General features: G+C 38.2%; 1 protein-coding gene across 2 annotated transcripts in view; it reads left to right on the top strand.

The window, feature by feature from the left end:
* Positions 1-4,162: 4,162 nt before the first annotated feature.
* Positions 4,163-19,464, top strand: part of TEK (TEK receptor tyrosine kinase) — a 40,902-nt gene continuing 25,600 nt past the window's right edge. For both annotated transcript variants that reach the window (XR_011699917.1, XM_071580475.1), the window contains exons 1-2: positions 4,163-4,360; positions 15,893-16,204. Coding sequence is in view for 1 of the 2 variants with exons in the window: in XM_071580475.1 (XP_071436576.1) it covers positions 4,309-4,360; positions 15,893-16,204 (364 nt within the window). In the remaining variant the exon portion in view is untranslated. The remainder of the gene's footprint in view (positions 4,361-15,892; positions 16,205-19,464) is intronic.

Raw genomic sequence — 19,464 nt, forward strand, 5'->3', positions numbered from 1 at the left:
CTGCTGACAAATCTACATGTCCTGTAAAATCTATGTGAAGCCTTTTACAAAAAAGGGTGAGTGACTCACAAAGTGGAAATTTTCAGGGCATAGATGTTAGACAAACAAAGCCTGGTGTCCTTCACAATGACTTTACTGATATAGAGACCCTAAAGTACTCTTGTTTCATTGACTGAACTTTCCCCTTGAAAGAAACCTGAGATTCCCATCAAATCCTGTGCTTAATTCCATTACAATAAATTCCCTTTCATTTCACTATCAAGGAAGACAGGAAGGCAACAGCTCCCTTTGGCTGGGGCTGTTCTGTAGACTGCTCAATACTCAGCCACTTTCCAGGCTATATTTTTCTGAATTCTGAGAGAATCTATTTTTCAAAAAGAAAACAAATGCTGAAGAAATAAAGCTGATCATGGCTATATTTGCAATACTGAGTTGACTTTTGACTATACATATGCAAGAGAGGCAGTAGAAAAAGCATAAAGAAACTGCACTCTCTCAGAATGTGCTGCAGCAAAAAGCAGACCTTGAAGTTTCTCAGAACCACCCATTACTTCACACTGTTCCTTCTCTATTTGCATGACATGTACCCCAGAAACCTTTACCTCTTTGCATTTACTACAGTGCTATGGAATTTCTAGGAGTAGTCCTCATCCTGACTGCTTAGACCAGCAATTGCACATGTACTCCCATGATCACCTGGCTGCTACTTCTCACTTCAAGGTGATCCAAAACAGATAGCTTAAGCACTGTGGTTTGCCTCAGTGACATAGGCTGTGTTGCAGAGCAGAACAGGATTGGTTCAAGAAAAAAGCTTAAGCTCCACCATTTGTGAGCCACGGTTTCACATTAGCTGATTGTGGTAATAATTCCTAAAGTTACTTTACTGTCTCCTACTAACACATATTAACATCATATCAAGGCCAAAGCAATGGCTTGGTTCCAAGAAACATAATACAGCCAGACACTGCAAGAGGATATGCGATTTCTGCTACTTGATTAAAGAAGTGCAGAGTGGCATTGTTTCTTTTTCCTCCTCACATATTTCCATGCAGTACAGCATGTATGAATGGATTGTCCTTGAGACAAGTGTGCTGCTTATCTAAAGAGGAAAGCCTGGTGTCAGGAGTTCAGGGCACTTGACATATCATAAAATTAGCCTTCATCAAACAGAGTTATGAAAAGCCATGTTTAATGCTAGAGTTATATTTACATGTTGAAAGACAATTTGGTTCCTTGCTGCAATTTAATATAAAAACTCATGTATGACCTTGTGATGAGTGTTAAGTTAGATGTAGACATTGATATGTTTGAATCAGCAGTTAACCACCACAAGACACCTTTTGGAGTCTTTGCAAGTGCTTTTAGAAATTACAGGAATGTGGTCTATCAGGCTGAAATACAGCTACATACCCACCTGAGGACGTGCCATGAGCATGCTTGTCGACCAGCCTGGTAGTCAATAGCCCCTCATGCAACAAAAGTTTGTGTAACTCAGTGCCATATTCTACCCCTGTGCCATCCTCACTTCCAGCACAGTTTCTTTTACTAGCAATCTGGTTTTCCAAGGGCTATTTGCAATTCTTCAGTTCATTGGTCATGAATGCAGGCTGGGAATTGGGATCGTCTTGTTTGTAGATCCGCTAATGTAGGCTGAGGACTAGATAGCAAGAGATGGGCTTCTTCATGGGATCCTGCTATGATATCACTGCTGCTTGGTGGAAGGAGCAGACAATTCTACTGCACTTGTGTTGCTCACAAATCAGAGGGATGATCAGATCATACAGTTTTTAGCTCAAGGAACAGAAAATTGGTATGACTTACTTTAAGAAAAACATATTCACATGAAATATAAGAATGAAAATATGAAAGGTATGGCGGTCAGACACCTAATTTTGAGAGAGAATAATCCAGAACAATGAAATCCTTTACATTCTACAGTCTAGCAAAAGCTAATCATGCAATTAATTTTGACATCAGTGGGAGCAAGAATCAACCTGTGGCACTTGAAAGCCTTACAAGTAGAAGCAGATCTAAGCTTTAACACACATTACACATAAATAATGTTTGCTGAATTATAGATTCTATTCTTTATTTCTTTGAAAAGGAAATTTTGTAATGAAACACAAAACAAATATACAAGCCTGCTGATGCTAGTACCTCAAGCAAATTTGATTTGGGTAAGTACATATTTCCTCTCTTCTGGCTTCTTTACAACCTTCTTGTATTTGTGGAGTGTTGCATATTTAGGGTGTCCACTCTCTCCTTGAGATCAATAGCCACCTTTTCATGGCAGATGAAATTATCAGTAGATACAAGTTAGTTCTTCAAAAAAGAATGAACAGCTGACTAACCCATTATGCAAACTACAAAATCAGGATCAGCAGTGGCCTGTATGCATTGCTTTGTCTCTAGGTGCATTTCAAATGGAGACATGATGCATTTCTCCTCGGTGACCTCTTTATGCCCAGGGATGTGAGATTTAACTGAGAAGTTTAACTCCTCCCCTGGGCTTACAAAAGTGATTTGGAGAACCACAGCTGGAGAACCAACTGAGGTTGTTTAACTACTTCTCCTCCCCTCTCCTGCTCCCTATTCCTCAGCAAATCCAAAGGCATTAGAAAAAAAAATGACAACAACAAATAAACAAACCCCACAAAAAACCAAACCAAGGATATGCCAACTTATACGTAGGTTAAATTAACAACAAAGCAGAGTTATCCACTAGATAGGAAATATGACAATACTTAGTATCTGGTAATACACCAAGTATTCTGATGATGGAAGGGCCAATACCAGCAGGCTTATACAGGCTAAGGTGCAATTGTAGCACAGGTAATCACTGTTGCTTCACATATAAGACTAGAAGAAGCATAGGTATTCTCCAGAATCTAAGATGGACAAAATTTATATGTGTATTTTAATCCTTAACCAGACCAGAGGAATATCTTATATTTTGCCTTCTTTAAGCATCAAAAAGGAATTTTAATAGTGTTTGGATCTCACACTGGGTTTTTTGCACACAAGAGAGTATTTTTAGTATAAGTTCCTCCTTGCTTTGGCTTTCAGTTATATGGAGAACAGGGGTGGCACATGTAGGGCACAACTCTGGGTTACTGCCTTGACATTTGCTGTGGTTGTAATCCTTTTCTTCACATGGCAATAAATCTTGGGTGTAAAGGACTTCCTTTGTGAAATCTACACTACTGTCAAAGTCTAGAAAGATGTTAAATCAATGTAGTATCAACCTGTACCCTATTTCCAAGGTTGTACTGAATGTCCCCTTTTCTATACTTCCATGAAAGTAATTCTGTGTGTTAGCATCCTGGCAGAACTACAGGGCTTTCAAACGCTATACTGTCACATGTCATGGTTAGTCAAGTGCTAAATAAAGTTACTCTTCATTTGCAATTCACTTTATATATCTGAGTGCTGCCTTTACTTTTGGTTTGTTTTTTTTTTTTTTTTTTGTGGGGGAAGGTGTGTGTGTTTTCCCTTGTATTATTTCCTTATGGTTTTTTTTAGCTTTGGAGTTTCAAGACCTCCCTAAGTGAAGTGGGCATTTTAATCCCACTGAAGTCATAATAACTCAGTGTGTGATTTGTTATTGCAACAAGTTTTCATCTGTTTACAATTGTGAAATGTAAAGACAATAAAGAGAAATTGTTTCCAGTAAAGCATGTGAACTAACAGAGTAGTTTGCTGAATTGGATGGCTTTGGTCTGTACTGGATTCAGATGGCTGCTTTGTTACTGTTTACTTCATATTTTCATTATTTTATGCATAAATGCATTGCAGCCAGCAGCTTACACGTGTATTAAATAAATAAGGGAAAAGATGCTGAGAAGTTAGCAGGCCTAGACTTTGAAAAGGGGATAATAACACTTTCTGCCTCGGTGGAAGACCTTTTACTTGCACTGTCCCGCCTACTGGAGGATGCCATCATTGTTCCTATTCTGCTGACTGTGACCAACAGCAATCTCTTGCTTCTCTAGCAGCTCCAAATATTTGTTTTGATGTATTGCTGGATGGATGGGATTTGCACTGCCCTGCAGTCCTGCTGATACAAAAATGCCTTTAAGATCCTGCCTTTCCCATCCTAATCTACAAAGGAAACAGGAAAAAGGAACTTAAACTCCCTGTACTCAGACGGCAATGACACTGTTCCAGCCTGCGCCAGTGCTCTGATTTCTTGCCTGTGACTTGCAAAAAGTGTACCATGCAGGACAGGAGTACCTGGTAAAGGGCTGCCCCAAGGAAAGGATACTCCATGAGTGACTGTAAGAACTGGATGGATATATTTTGGAAAGCATGGACCCTCTAGCACACCTAGTTCTCTATGGATTCAGCCTGTTGATTTCAGGTAAGCCTTGGCTTTAGTAGCTGTAGTGGACCTGTCATGATGCCTTTCTTGTTTCTCACACAATCCACAGATGAAATGCTTGATTCTCTGCCATTTACTGCAGCACTTAACTTTACTAATTTAAGTACTCGTGTGTGTTTCAGTGAGCCCACTTCTCACTGTGCAGAGCTCCCACTGCAGATGAAATGTCAGGTTTTTTCTGTGACTGCCTTTATGAACTAGCCTTGCATTTGATGTGTCTAGGTGTTTCAGTAGCTGATTTTAGACAAGATTTCACAACTGGAATTCAGATGAAAGTCAGTGGACAAAAGAGTTACAAAATGTGTATTATACAAGATCAATTAAGAACACTTCTTCAAACACAATTAAATACTGATTCAATATTAGCAGCAAACATCATTAGTTCAGCAAGTCAGAATTGAGTTGTAAGAGATATCTGTGAAAGGTATACAGAAAGATTATATTAATGCAAAATTAGTTTATAGTATTATTAGCATTAATATTAGAGATACTTTGCTGAACCTATCACATGCAGAGTCCTGAGGAAGACTGCGCTCTTGCCATCAGATTTGTAGCTCCTCAGCATTTGACTATTGCTTTTACAATGTTTATTTCAATTTTCTAGACAGTTTCTTCTGTAAACATCTTTCTGTAAAAAAGCAAAATACTATTTAGGAAAACCTTAGACTCCTAACCATTTAATTGAGATATGCATAGGTTGTTCCAGTCCATCTCAGAGTAAAAATGTAAGGTGCTATAAAACTTTAAATTGTGCTGCAATGAAAACAAGAAAGTAGCAAGAAAGTCCTCATTGCCGCATAACTTTCTTTTCATTCGCTTTACACCTCCCAGATCTTCTTGATTAGCAGCATGTTAACAGCTGTTAATACTAAAATTATGAGTCTGAGATGTTACTTTTGGCATCTTTAAAAGGCTAGGGATTAATGCAGACAAAAAAAAGTGTTTGTAAACTCTTGAAATCATGTTTGGAAATACTCTTATCTGGCAGCTGCTGTAATAGGCTACATACTGTTTGCCAATTCCTCTTTTGTGGCTTCGGTTTCTTGATTGTTTACCTACACATCAATTCAACCTATTTAGCCCACAGATCACTTCCAGCATTATATTTTTAGGAGATATCTGGTGCTGTAAGCATTATGGATGGAGAATAAAAGAAAGTCCAGTTATTCCAACTCTTTCCTTGACTCTTCTGTTTCTCTGCATGGAGACACATAGCTAATTGACACAAAAAACAAGGAAGTCACAAGTAAAGGAGAAACAAAAGCCATTTGCAGAGTTTAGCTACAAAAACGTGGAGAGCACAGACAGCACAGCACCAAAGAGCTGCCAGTCACTGCATTTTCCACAGGGACTGACCAGAGAGGTGTGTGCTGTAGTCACACCCATCTCAATAGATCTGTCAGCTTTCCCGCTTTTGTTTCAGAATGATATCATGTTTCCTGGGGCGATCAATGGAAGACAATGCGAGCCCGTTTTCCTCTAGATACTGCAGGCGGAGTTCAGGAAAGCAGGAGTGACATTCCCTGAGCAGGCGAGGCTTTACACTCAGCACGGATAGTGAACTGGCTTAACCTTGTCTCTGATGATTGTGGGCTACTCTGGGTGTGTTGCTGGGTAGGCACAAAATCCACTCCACCCTTTTCCAAGGTGAAAAGCACTGACTTGGCTCTCATTATGAGAAATGGACTTCAATTTAATGCCTTTTTATTTTAAATAGCAGTACTCCATTTGCAGCTGGAGCTAATGATCCAATTTGGAAGGTGGCATTCAAAATATACACAAATGCTCAGTTTTGCACTGTATATATACGCTATAGCCAATGTTCAATTAAACTGAATAGGAGTTAAATTTAATCCTGTTGGGATTCTTCAGACTAGGCTGAGTATCAACACATACTTCTGTTGTTTGATTATGTTCCAGTCAATATTTTGGAGTAGCAAAATCATCCTGACATGTCTCCTGAAATATGGGTTCAAATGCCAAGGTTGTGGCTATGTTAAGTTCTGACCTGAGAACAGCTGCAGACTCACTTATTCCTCTGCAACCAAGGAAGGTGTGTAACAACTTGTCTTTTGCCTCAGAAATGGCTTGGACATCTTCAGATGATCTGGAAATCTGTTTGCAGCTTCTCACGGTGAACTAACCCTCAGAAATGTTCATGTGTGAGCCTTATTTTAGCAAGATGCCCACCATCTATAAAGGATTTGTAAAAACCAGCAATAACTACAGTCAGTTTCAAGAACATTTCTTTGACTATTTCTGTCAGGAAACAAATATATTGTCAAATGTCTCCATTCTCCCAGACAGAATCTTCTGCTTTGCTCTACCAATAATCTTAGATCCAGTGGGCTTAGAAAAACACTGTTGTGGGGTTTTGTGTTTGGTTTTTTTGTTTTGGTTTTTTTTTTTTCTGATTGAACTTTGGAACCATATATGGTTAAAGACTCAAAAGATTATATTAGCCTTTTAAGAAAAGGTAACAGTGGAATAAGCCAGTGCATGGCATTCAGTGGTAGCTCTCTATCACCCTGTTGATGACTGGATTTTCTTTGGGATCAGTAGGTGTTGTGAAAAAAATCCTAAATTGTTTCCAGTATTGTATGACTCATTTTCACATTTAGAAAGTTGAACAGCTTTTAATATACATTACCAGACAGACAACTACCTTTATAATGCTTCAGGCTTTTCAAAATAACTAGTCAAAATTTTCAGTGTGACTGCAAAGTTCTAACAATTCTATTTCAGGATTTGTTTTTCTCTTGTGAAGCTTGACCAAAAGAAAATCCGTATTAATGTCTAGCATGCCTGTGACAGTGAACATAAATGTCATTATTCTCATAATAAAAGGATTAGGCTTGTGTGAGCATCTTCAAATAGGCTGTTGTCAGATCAAATTTGTACCTGAACTTCACTCTGTTCTACAATTGCAGGACTGGAGTTTTGAGCTTCCCACTGCCAAAGCAATGGAGGCAAACTGCTTTTCATCTTTTAATCTCAAGTATTTCATAAATATAACTATGAGGTTTTAATATCAGGTATTCATAATATGACTAAATATTACACTGATGCACAACCTTTCTGACACCTAAATTATCAAATTACTAATGTAAATTACAAGAGAAATTTAAACCCAATCTCATTCTTTGTTCCTGAAGTGTATTTGGTTTGTAAGACCCAGCAACTGCATCTGCCTGCCATACTGTGCCCAGTTAAGATCTAGTGAGAGGCAGAGTAGCTCTCGAAAAGCTGGTGTTCCCAAAGGTCATTTCAACAGCTGGGAATAGTCAGGAGTGAAAAGGCATTACATCAGACCCGAAGGAATCAAATCTGAAAGGGTGAAATGAAATCACACTGCTTTCATAAGTGTTAACATATGCTATTGTTTTAGATAAAATTTTCATATCTATATATATACATATATTGGTTTGGTTTAGTCATAATTAAGATGGTTGGATGGATTACTTTTTTTGCTGAAAATTCATTTCAGGGGGAAAATGAATTTGTAATATTTTGAAGAGATTGTCCAATACCCACAAGATTTTTATCTGGATGGCTTGAGTGTACAAGAGGGAACGGAGAAGTCAGAGCAACTGATTGCCACCAATCAGCTGGCTTTAGGGCAGAGGAGATGAAATTGGTCCTTCATGTGCTCACAGTTGCCTGGGCTGGAAACCTGATTTATATCAGTCACATAGACTTGAGCCTGCTTGGTCTATACCCATCTCTTAACACACAAAACCTGTTCAGCCTTCCATGGAAGACTCAAAAGTCATAATGTTACAGAGGGCATTAGGTAGGCATAGGTGAAATGAACCAAAAATGGATGTGCCTACTACTTGTATGAGATGGATGGAGTTCCATGATCAAATCTCACTGTGATGCAAGATCTATCTGGGACTGGAGGGATGAAAACCTTATAGAAATTGTAATGAAGAACTGCCCTCCAAAGACAGTCGCTACTCTGTGCTAGTAGATCATATTTAGAATGCTGTTCCACTGTAGCTTTAGTGGAAGCATACAGCCAAGAACTGCCATGTCTGAACTAGAGACTTTCCTACCAAGAGTTTTAAAATGCTGATTGTTTCTTAAGGTACAGATTTGATAACTATTCTCCAACTGTTAAACAAAATCATATAATAAAGAAGTGAAAAACTATCAAAATTCATTTTGTAATTCATCACTAGGAAATGCTAATACCCTTTGGGCTATGAAGATATTAGGCATTTACTAAGATTCTTTTAAAAGACACATTAAAATGGCATTTCTGTTTTCAGAAATGTAAACTTTTTGCTTCCAGACTGGTATTTTGCTTGTCTGCTATTTATTTACTTTTTGCACTGTCAGGTTGTTTAATGAAGTGGCTTGGTTAATTCCTCCTTTGGAGTGCAACAAATCTCCCTAGACAATGCAGTTCCAACTGCACTTTTGATTGTGCTGATGGTTTGCCCTTGTGTTCTTTCCTGGCTGTGCACTAAAGACATGTCACTGGTCAGGGACCTTAGACTCCTTAGTCACAAAGTGTGCTTAGCACCAGAACCGTCTGCCACTACTTTACTCAGAAAAATCAGTAAGCGAGGGCACACTACTGTACAGGCAAGAGTGCATCAGAGTATGTCCTTCCAGCAACCAACACAGACACTTCCAGACATTTCACCTTGTGCATGTTGTATGCACTGATATAACCCATGAAGACTAATTGTTTAGCTCTGTTATTTTGCATACTCCAGTTTAGCACATGCCCACATGCAACAAACACTACAGATCTCCAGTAAAAATAGTAGCTTCATAATGCAACTTACAAGGACCAGCTGTGTTATGGACAAATATAGTTCAGTGTGCAAATACTTTCTTGATTATAATACTCATATTTGGCTGCCTGCAAATGCAACCAGGTGCACCTGAACTACAAACCTGTCTTACACAAGCTTTTCCACATTCCTCACTCTTAAGCATTACCTACCATATTGTTGGCTGGCTGTTCAACAAGCCATTTCTGCTGATTTTTTTCCCCAATTTCCTCACTTGTGGTCAACTCTGCCTAAGGAGAAATCATGAGAAAGTATCTTCATTCATTTTGTTTATTTATACACACAAACATTTAGGCATCCTCCCTAGAAAAACCCCAGCTAAGTTGCAGCAGTGTTTCTTTTCTAGCTTTTTCATCTTAAAATATTGCTTTGATGGGTTATGGAACAACTGACATGCAGAGAGAATAAGTTGCATTTCCTTCAGATGTATGGTAAGGAAGATAAGCAGATACCCAGACAGGCAGCTCTAGTAGCTTTGACAAACTATTTCATTTTTCTTACTTGTGCTCTGGTCTTCACACTGCTACTAAGTAGAAAAGTGATGTTCTGTCACTAATTTTTCATCTCTTATTAGTTTCACAATACCTTCCCTCCACAAATAGGGCCCTATTTCTAAAGGCAAGAGGTCTTTGTATCTGAACTGTGAATCATTCCACAGCTGCCCAGTAGCATCACATAAGATACAAACAGTAAGATTCTTTACACAGACAAAATAAAAGTTTTATTGGAAAACCTATGTTTGCTCATTTATCAGATGTTTTCCAGTAGCATTTCTGTCTTTTTTTTTTCTTTCTCCTGCTCATCCTGTGGTGTGGCAGAGAATCTTACTCTTTTTGGGAAATAATAACTTCACACCCTTATTTTCCTGTGAAGGAATGAGCTGTCAGAGGGGAATCTGACTCACTGGCAGAAATTACCTGAGCTGCATTTATCTTTGTATTCCAGATTAAATTCCCAGGACACTAAAAGACCACTGAGCCCATAAAATCCATATGGGGTTTGAAAGCCCCCCAACTTATTTACTTCATTAGAGAATAAACACAAAATAATAAAGATTGATAAGAGAAGCATTGAGTGCACAGAAAAAGAAGAAACAAAGATTGCGAAACTCTAGTGCAGTATATGTTCCACTCTCCCTATGAAAAATATGCCTAAACAACTAATGTTTTGGGTTAGTTTCTGACTAGCTTAAATATTAAGTAAGCAGTATTCTATTTTTTGGGTTGTTTGTTTGTTTTGGGTTTTTTTAATTATAGAGAGGGTACATGTAGATTTGGTCTCTATTTCATTCATTTCTTTATATTTCACTTTCTTTATATTTTCATCCTGATTATCTTCCACATTGACTAATTAATTTTTAAATAAGATAATTTATTCAGTACTTCACTGAGAATTAATGAAATGCTATAATTTCTCAGCAAAATTGCTTGCATGATTTCCATTTGTATTCTTAAATAGATTAATTAAATTTTTTTAATCTGGTATGTTGTTTCATCCAAAAAAATGCAATTGAGAAGGGTACAGTTGAATTTATAGCTACAAAACAAGACATAGTAAGAAATATTGAGGTGTAGACTATTTAGCAGGTTAGATTTTGTTCTAAATCAAAACCTTATTCTTTCAAGCAGAAGGAATGCTTGGTGTTGTTTAAGACAGTTAAAGGAAAAGGACTCCTTGGGACATATGTTCCCAACTGTCTCTAAATGAGTTTTAAGTCTTGCAGTGAGTGTCATATACAACTGTTCCCCTTTCAACATAATACCAAAACTAAGCATAATACCAAAACTAAGCATAGAGTCTACTTTTTCTCTGCTAGTATAGTAGCCTATATATTTTACATTCATATTCCCAGATACTTAATAGCAAAAGTAATTTGTGTTCCAAGTAATAACATTAAAAAACCCGCCAAAACCCAACCACCTAAACACTTCTTATTACATCATCTTTTAGTCTCCTCATCTGATGAAAAAGGGAGCAGAATTTACTAGAATTTTCTGCCCTCTCATCTTCTCTTAAGTAGTATGTTAACATATTAATCTTTCTGCTTACTTCTTACAACAGACCTTCTTTTTCCTCTGTTATGCTCCAAGTGCCAAGAGAAGGACTTCCATCTTACAGTCACTTCAAGCAATTAATAATAAAGCTCTAGAAATATAAGGACGACAATAAATACTTCATTAGAGATGTAATGCCTAAACAATTTCTGTGTTTTCACTACTACTCAGTATTAATACCTAAAACTTTTACTCAGAACTTTGCATTCTCAAATACTTTGCAAATATGACCTATGTCCACATTATATGTGTTTTCAAGTGCAGTGGAGTATGGTTATCCCATGATGGAGCTAACTACTCTGGCTGCTTCCTGTGGTAGAGGAGTGTTAGCCATTCCAGTACTGAACATTTCTCCAAATAACAGGGAACTTTGCAGAGACATCACATTAGGTAGAAAACACCTAGAATATTCTCATGTTTTCTTGGGGACATGACAAGGGCTGACTGTCAATCTGGAATTGTATAGGCAGGGACTCTGAGATGAAAGAACAAATCATAACACTTTTCTCGTAAGAGTTGCCGTGTGCAGTCATCTCTGTCATTAAACTATCTCAGCTCGAAATTTCCACATTTGCTCACACACTCTAGTGTCTAGCACCAATTCTGATATAGTGGAGCAATATTTTAATCTCTATCAGAGACTTTCTTGCTCTTTGAGTAGAATTATGTCTTGGGATGTGTCCCAGGGAATTTCTGAAAACTGTTTCTTCCAGAAGGTCCTGGCTGAGTTTTGCTGGTGCAATGCAACACAAAAAACATGACTGTGCCTGTGTGAATGGCATTTTGGTAGGGGTTGAGAACACACAGGGACTGCATGCACAGCCTGACACACTTATTCTCTGTTCAGCACAGTTTCTCCAGGTGAATATCATAGCATTTGATTTGGAAGAGACGTTTTAAAGAGCATCTAGTTCCAATCCCACTGCCATGGGATATGCCAAAATGCATCCCCTAGACCAGACTGCTCAAAGCTCCAGCCAGCCTGGCCTTGAGCATTTCCAGCGATGAGGCATCCGCATTTTGGCAAGATAACTTGTTCCAGTGTTTTACCTCCTTCACTGTTAAAGATTTCTTTCTTATATCTAATATAAATTGATGCTTCTATTGTTTCAAGCCATTACCCTTTGTCCTATCACTACATGCCCTGGACAAAAGGCCCTCTCCAGCTATTAGCCTCCTTTAGGAACTGGAAGACTGCTATAAGATTTCCCTGGAGACTTCTCTTCTTCTGGGTGAACAATACCAACCCTCTCAGCTTTTCCTCACAGAAACGCTTCAGCCCTCCATCATCTTCGTTGCCCTCCTCTGGACACACTTCTACAGGTCCCTGTCCATCTTATGCTGGGAATCCCAGAGCTGGATGCAGCACTCCAGGTGGAGTCAACACAAAAGCAGAGAGGCAGAATCACCACCCTTGATATGCTGGCTATGCTTCTTCTGATGCAGCCCAGGATAGGGTTGGCTTTCTGAGGTGTAAGCACAGAAATCTGTACTAAAGAAGTTGTGAAAGATACAGCTGAGCATTACACAGTGAAAGACAGAGTACAATCTTGTAATTAAGAATGGCCTGAGAGGAACTCTTCACTGATTTTGCTGTCTGGGGTATATAGTAGGTGTGTTGTTATTTAAACTTATTTAGATGAGGATGCCAGTTTGTCTGTGCTGGAAAGGCTCAAAGCACTGCACCACTATGAGTGTGTGTCATAAATACTGAGCAATGAGTCTTCCTTGCATGGTATCTCCCATTTACAGCATTAGCCTTCTGCAAGTGCTTTCTCTTCTCAAAATCTATTTGCAAGCGCAGCAAATTGCTTTCCTGATAAGGTCAGTTCTTCAAAAACCGGGGCAGGAGTCAAAGGATTTGTTCAAGACAGCACAGAAAATTGTCTGTACTACAGAGACAGGCTGTTTCCTGTCTGTATTTTTCGTGCTTTTCTGAGAGAGCTAAATCCTGTTGTCCTTATTTGGTTCTTACATACTCAAAGTCTTCATTAGCACCAAGGACACAATTTGCCTAACTTTTGCAAGACTAGGTAAATGCCTTTATAGCAGGTACTGTTGAGTAAGTTTAAGCTGCATTACCATAAAGCCTGCCTATTAACTGCAAGGCCTTGGTCTGCTAGCATACTGGGGGGTTTTGGGGTATTTTTGGTGTTTTGTTAGTTTGAGTTTCCTTTTTCAAAATTATACCTAAAGTACAGCATTTTTTAGTGCAAAGCTTTCTCTTGCAAATATTTTAGTTTTTATTGGAATATATTCCATCTGTGAAGCCTTTGCTGCAAAATCATGCATGGCATGTGATTCCATACTTATACACAGATACAAATCCATTTTAGAATCGTTCTAGTGCTTGTCTGGGAAGACAGGAAACTCCATCTGTGCTCCACCAACCTCACTCAGGTGGCTGAGTTACCTTACAGGGTTTAATATGACAAAACCCACCTAATTTAGACAATGAATCAAAACACTATCTATTCACCAATGGCTAGATTTTGATTCATCCAGAATATTCACAAGCATAGATAAGCAGTGAGTTTAACTTTTGATTATTCTACACCTTTATTACATGATTGGTATTACTATGAGGAAAGAGGCATGCCTGAATCTGATGAGATATTGCTTTGCTATGTCTTGCGCATGGATCAAAGGCAACATGAAAGCTAGTCCTCAAAATTCAGGCTTCTCTTGTTGCTTTCTCTAAGTGTATTAAAAGATTGAGATGCAGGGGAGTAAAAAGGTGTTATTTCCACATTTCAATCTTTGTTGGAAGCCAGAGGAACTGAGAAATGCCAGAAAAAAAGGATCTGGAGCTCTGGTTGAGCAACTGTCCTCTGAAGGACCTCAATCCCTTGAGTTGATACCTTTGCATGGGAAAGGCAAATTAGAAAGGCACTCTGGCCTGTGGACACTAGGCAGAAACATAAAAATATTCCTGCTCTGATCTCTCTCTGCCTGAGGTCAACACAGATAACTATGTCAAGTCATGCTACTTGGATCCAGATTTGATTTTGAGTTTCACTAAAATTTGCAGAAATCAGGATCTTGCAGTTTAGTACTTTGGGAATTTCTCTACCTGGCATGTGATCCTTGATGATATAAACTGCAGCTGGTCTCAGTGCTGGTGATTAATGAACTATATCTGTCTTCAGCTGATGCATCAAAACCATAGTAAGAATGCAAATGTTCCTCATATAAAACTAAGAGCCTTGAGATAAATGCCCTATAAAATGAATGCATGAGTCTGGCCTCATTTCTATAAAATAACTCTAATTTTGTTCAAAGGATTTATGTTTGCAATGTGCAGCAGGATGAACTAACTTTGCTGGCATGCACTTTTATGCAATATTAACTTCAGAGGCCATTGGATCCTTTCCAGAAAGTTTCATTTCTCTATTATGTAACTGCAAGCTATCTGGGCTGGCACATGAAAGGGTGGTGGCTGTGAAAGACTGGTTGGGCGAGGTGAGTGTCAATGTGCTGTCAAGATACTTCAGTCCCCAGAGTGGTTGCTAGCATTGAAAGCAGTGGAGGACCTCCTCCCTTGGCCCAGAGCACTGCAGAGACACACGCAAAGACTGCAGTCAGCGCTAAGACCTTTTGGCTTCCCTTATCTAAGACTGTACCACTTCCTTCCCATCGGAGAACATTTGGAAGCTGGACAGCATTAAATATTAGGTCTCTATGTGTAAATACAAAATATACTTGTATCCAAAGCAGGAAAATAGGCGTGATGAATAGAAGAAACCAATTATTCTTCCTACTGGAAAAAAGGTTACTGTTTCCCTTCTCCTTACCCTGAATTTCAAAAATAAAGGAAAACACCTATTATTTGCCAATTGTTCATTATAGTATTTCCCTCCAGCTATTTGCATTTGAACAACTAAAACTGTAGCACTTTACCAGAGACTGTTTTGATTATACATGTATCTATAATTTTTAAACATCTTCCATCTCTATGAATTTCTGGCAGTTCTGTCAAAGGGAGCAATTTAGAGTGATTTAAACCTCAACTCACTTAAATGCTGATTTGCTCCTTGTTTTCGAGTTACTTTGTATTATGGTTCTTGCCACTATCTGTTAGGACTTCAAATGGTTACTACATGATTGACTATGAAATCATTAATCCGAATTCATAAAACAGTTGAAAAAAAACATACCTGAAGTGTTCAAAGTATACCAGCTCCTGTAACTGAAAGACATTACCGCTTTACATCAATGTATACATATTAAATTCATGTAAAAGACATAAAAGAAACACAGTTAAACTGACAACCTTATCGTCTACTGACCAGCAAAGCACCATACTTTAGGCACTTATGTGCATGTCTAACAGATCTGCTTCTGCAGACCATGGTTTTCTGTGGGCTTCTGCAGTAGCTCTTGAAAAAAATTCTATGTGTTTGCAAGAGTTACTACCTTTTCTGAAAAGAACAAAGTCCATCTATCTGTGTCATAAAAAGTAAATACTATAATCAGTGTAGCAGAATAGTTAATCTGTGTTCTTCTTATTTTGTTCAAAAGCTGTGGAAGATACCAGCCAGAGAAACCCCAATATTGGCTGAAACAGTTTATCTGCTGATTTGATCATCCACATGTTCGAATTCTGCACTAATTTTTTTTGGTTGTTTGTTTGATGCTTTTTTCTTTAGGTAAAGTGGAGGCAGCACTGGACCTCATACTGATCAATTCATTCCCTCTGGTGGGCAACTCTGAGACATCACTGATATGTATCACTTCCAAATGGCGCTCCCGTGAGTCTATCATAATAGACCGAGACCAGGAGGATGTGACAAACCAGCATTGGGAACCACTGGAAGTTAATGAGGATTCAAAGAGAGCAGCAGCCAAAACAGTGGTGTGGAAGAGAGAACAGGCCAGAGAAACTATCGGAGCGTATTACTGTGAAGGGAAACTTAAAGATGAGGTGAAAAGGATACATACCATGAAGATGCCACTGCAAGGTACTGTATGGTGGTCAGATCTGACCTTACCATGGCACTGCTTGCAGACTGGAAGTTATTCCTGGTTGATGTGAGTGGACGCAAACATGGCTCCAGTGCAGGCAAAATGCAGTCCTGACTCAATAAAAACAGATTTGGCTCAAGTTGGGTTTTTTTCTGTACTGCAGAGATAACTGGTTGATAGTAGAAGCTAGTCATTGCCTTGTGGAGGTTAGTCAGACATGACAGGTGTTCTGCCTGCACCTGACTACTCCCAGGAACATGAAGGCAGTCAGCAAAGTAAGTATAGGTCTCAATGACCCCATGGAAAAACAGATGGCAGCTCTTGCAGTGGGTTCTTCATATCAGACCCTTGATTTCTAAATGTGCTTCAATTTTAAAATCTTGACAGGTCTGAGAGATGGAGATAACTAAACATCACGATTATATTTTTCTAAATAAAAAGGCAATCTGAACCTAGAAAATAACTGCCTTGCCTAAGGTTCAGTAAAACTACAGATCAGCAACACTGGATCTGCACAGTCTGTGTCACTGTGAACGAAAAAAAGGATCCATCTCAACACTGAAAAGACACTCCAGGGAAATATTACAAAATCTAAGAGAATTATCCAGAAAAATCCACCACAGATTTCATTATTCAACTGGGTTTCAGTTGTATTGCTATGCACAGTAGAAAAAGCAAATGTGGCAAGGGAGATACTGGGATGAGAAGGTGGGATTTCCAAGGTCCAGCACCCTGCCTATTAAATTATGTTTTTAATGTGTAAAATTTCCCTTGTTTGTAGACCTCATAAGACTTCTGGGACAAGTTCCAAAACAGAGATCACCATAAACTGCAGAAAAGTACAAGAAATTTTGGGTAATTTTCTGCAGCAAATCAAATTCTCAAAACTGTGGCTGATTTTTAGTTGATTTTATTGTACTGCTAATGTTTTGTGCCATGCCGGCTGGTTCATCAGATGACTTGACACTTCTAATCTTTCTTTGTAAGGATTTAGTAAAACCACTTTTTGTTGTTGATATCCTACAAAATTAGGTAGCAAATTTATAAAAGGAGGTACTTTCATTTGTCAGAGCTGCAGCTAGTGTCTCTTTATTTCTTTGAACATGGGTATGTTGGAAGAAAGATGGAGTTTATTTTGTCTTAAGTTTTCTCTGACCAAATGTGGTCTTTCAAGGGTTGGGCTGGTTACCAAGAAAGCTCTGCAGATCCAGATTGACAACTCTATTGTTTCAAAGGAGGCTGCAGTGAGGAGACAATAAGTTAATGGTGCATGGAAAGTCAATGTGACTTTGCCTGTGGCAGACTGCCGGCGAGCAGAGCACATTTCTGGCTGTTCTGTTGTAGAACAACACGTATGGGTGGAAAAATTTCTTCTGAATCAATCAGTTCTTTGCACTTGGTATTTGTGGACCTAGGAGTAGAGAATTTTAAGTAATCAAAGTTTGAGAGCTTCTTATGTGACAGAAGTTGTTCTAACCATAAGTAACATTCACACCAGCAGCTGGCAGGTTTCTTTGATTAATTTCTGGGTTTGACTCTATTTCTCAGATTTTATCTGCAAAAGCTTTCACTAACACATTTTGAACTAACAAATCCTCAGTGAAGATATATAATCTACTCAGATTAGATGGGTGAGAAAGAGGTGCATCAGAAATCCTCAAAGCTATTAAAGTGCACAGAAAGAGGAAGTCAAGGAAGTACTGTGAAGTTTGGCAAAGCATAGGTAATGGGAAAACAGTCCTTTTTCCACTTTACTGTTGTCATCTGTATAATTTTTAAAGGCAGAATGTGTTTTTCAACAGCAAAAATTGAGCAAGAATTGAAATGTGCAGTTTACTATTAGGGATACCAAGTCATGGGAAGCAGCAGCACTTCTGAAAATCCAGCCACTGTTTTGGATCCTCAGGGCAAGAAGTTGGTGAAACGCTCACTAAGCATTAATCATTTGGGTAGTGCCACTGAATTAGTGGGAACTGGCATCTGCCTGATTATATGCCTGTTACAAGTTATGAAGACAGAGTAAAGATTTTTTGCTGTATAATATGTAAAGGTAAGAGGTTCGTTTTCCTGATTTTTTCTACACATCTGCTATTCTGAAAGTAACAAGTCCATTCTTCTGAATCCATGTAATTTTCATACATGCAATGAGAGGGAACAGTTTATGCTTTATCCTTTTATGGAGAGTGAGGTACACAGTACACATATCAATAATAGAACACTATAGAGAATAGCCTGTTCTCCATCTAGTCAAATATAATTTATGCAATTTCTCTACAAAATAAATGTATATTGTCATGTGTGTGATTGAATTTCCCCTACAGAAACTCAGTCATAAAGTAGGCAATGAGACAATGATGGAAATTCTAGCAACAGAGAATTATGGCACTTGTCCTGCAGCTTAGTTTGTTATGTCTCTATGAGGCTTTGGCACACTCAAGATGTGAAATCATGTAATACAAGTCACAATCTAAAAATATGTTGGAACTCAGCCCACCAGGCACTGTGCATTCCCTTCCATTACAGCAATACCCTGAAGAAAAATCCTGTTAAGCCTAATGAAATGCAAAGAAAAGAAAATAGGAACACAAAAGTGTAATATATTGTTAAAACAATTAATATTGCCTCACTAAATTTAGCCGAAAAACCACTGCAACTAAGCCTCTTAGCATCATTTGCAACTAACAATTCATTTTTGAGAAAGCTGTTTAATTTTTTTCTTAAGTAACTAATGATTTTCACTATGCATTTGTTATTAATAAATAACTTATGAGAGCTGACAGTAAGTTGAGATTGCTTGCAGATTTTGTTTGCCTGTTTCTAAAGAGATCTTATTTCATTATGCTTCATTAGAATTCTGTTTCTATCAGTGCAGATACCAGTGTCTAGGTAAAATGACAAATGCTCAGTAGATTCCCATGAGTGTACTTAATATCAAGCAGAAAGAGTCCTGCTGAAATAAATTGTGTATCATTTACAAAGGAATGAAAACATGTGACAGAGACTCAGAGCATAAACACTAGAACTACACAGGGGATGGAAATTCTGCAAAAAAATGTGAGTTTTCAATAGTTATCTTATTTCTAATCATAAATAAAACCCTAAAATATCAAAAATTTCAAGGAAGTAATATTGTAGGAGAAAAGCTGGCTTACACTGAAAAAAACTGTTCTCATGCTTGCTTAGATTTTCTTTCTTTCATTTTACATCACATAACGCAAACATTTTGATTTTTAACTAAAATTCTGTTCTATAATGG

The sequence above is a fragment of the Pithys albifrons genome, chromosome Z (genome assembly GCF_047495875.1).
Source record: "Pithys albifrons albifrons isolate INPA30051 chromosome Z, PitAlb_v1, whole genome shotgun sequence".
In the NCBI taxonomy this organism is placed as follows: Eukaryota; Metazoa; Chordata; class Aves; order Passeriformes; family Thamnophilidae; genus Pithys; species Pithys albifrons.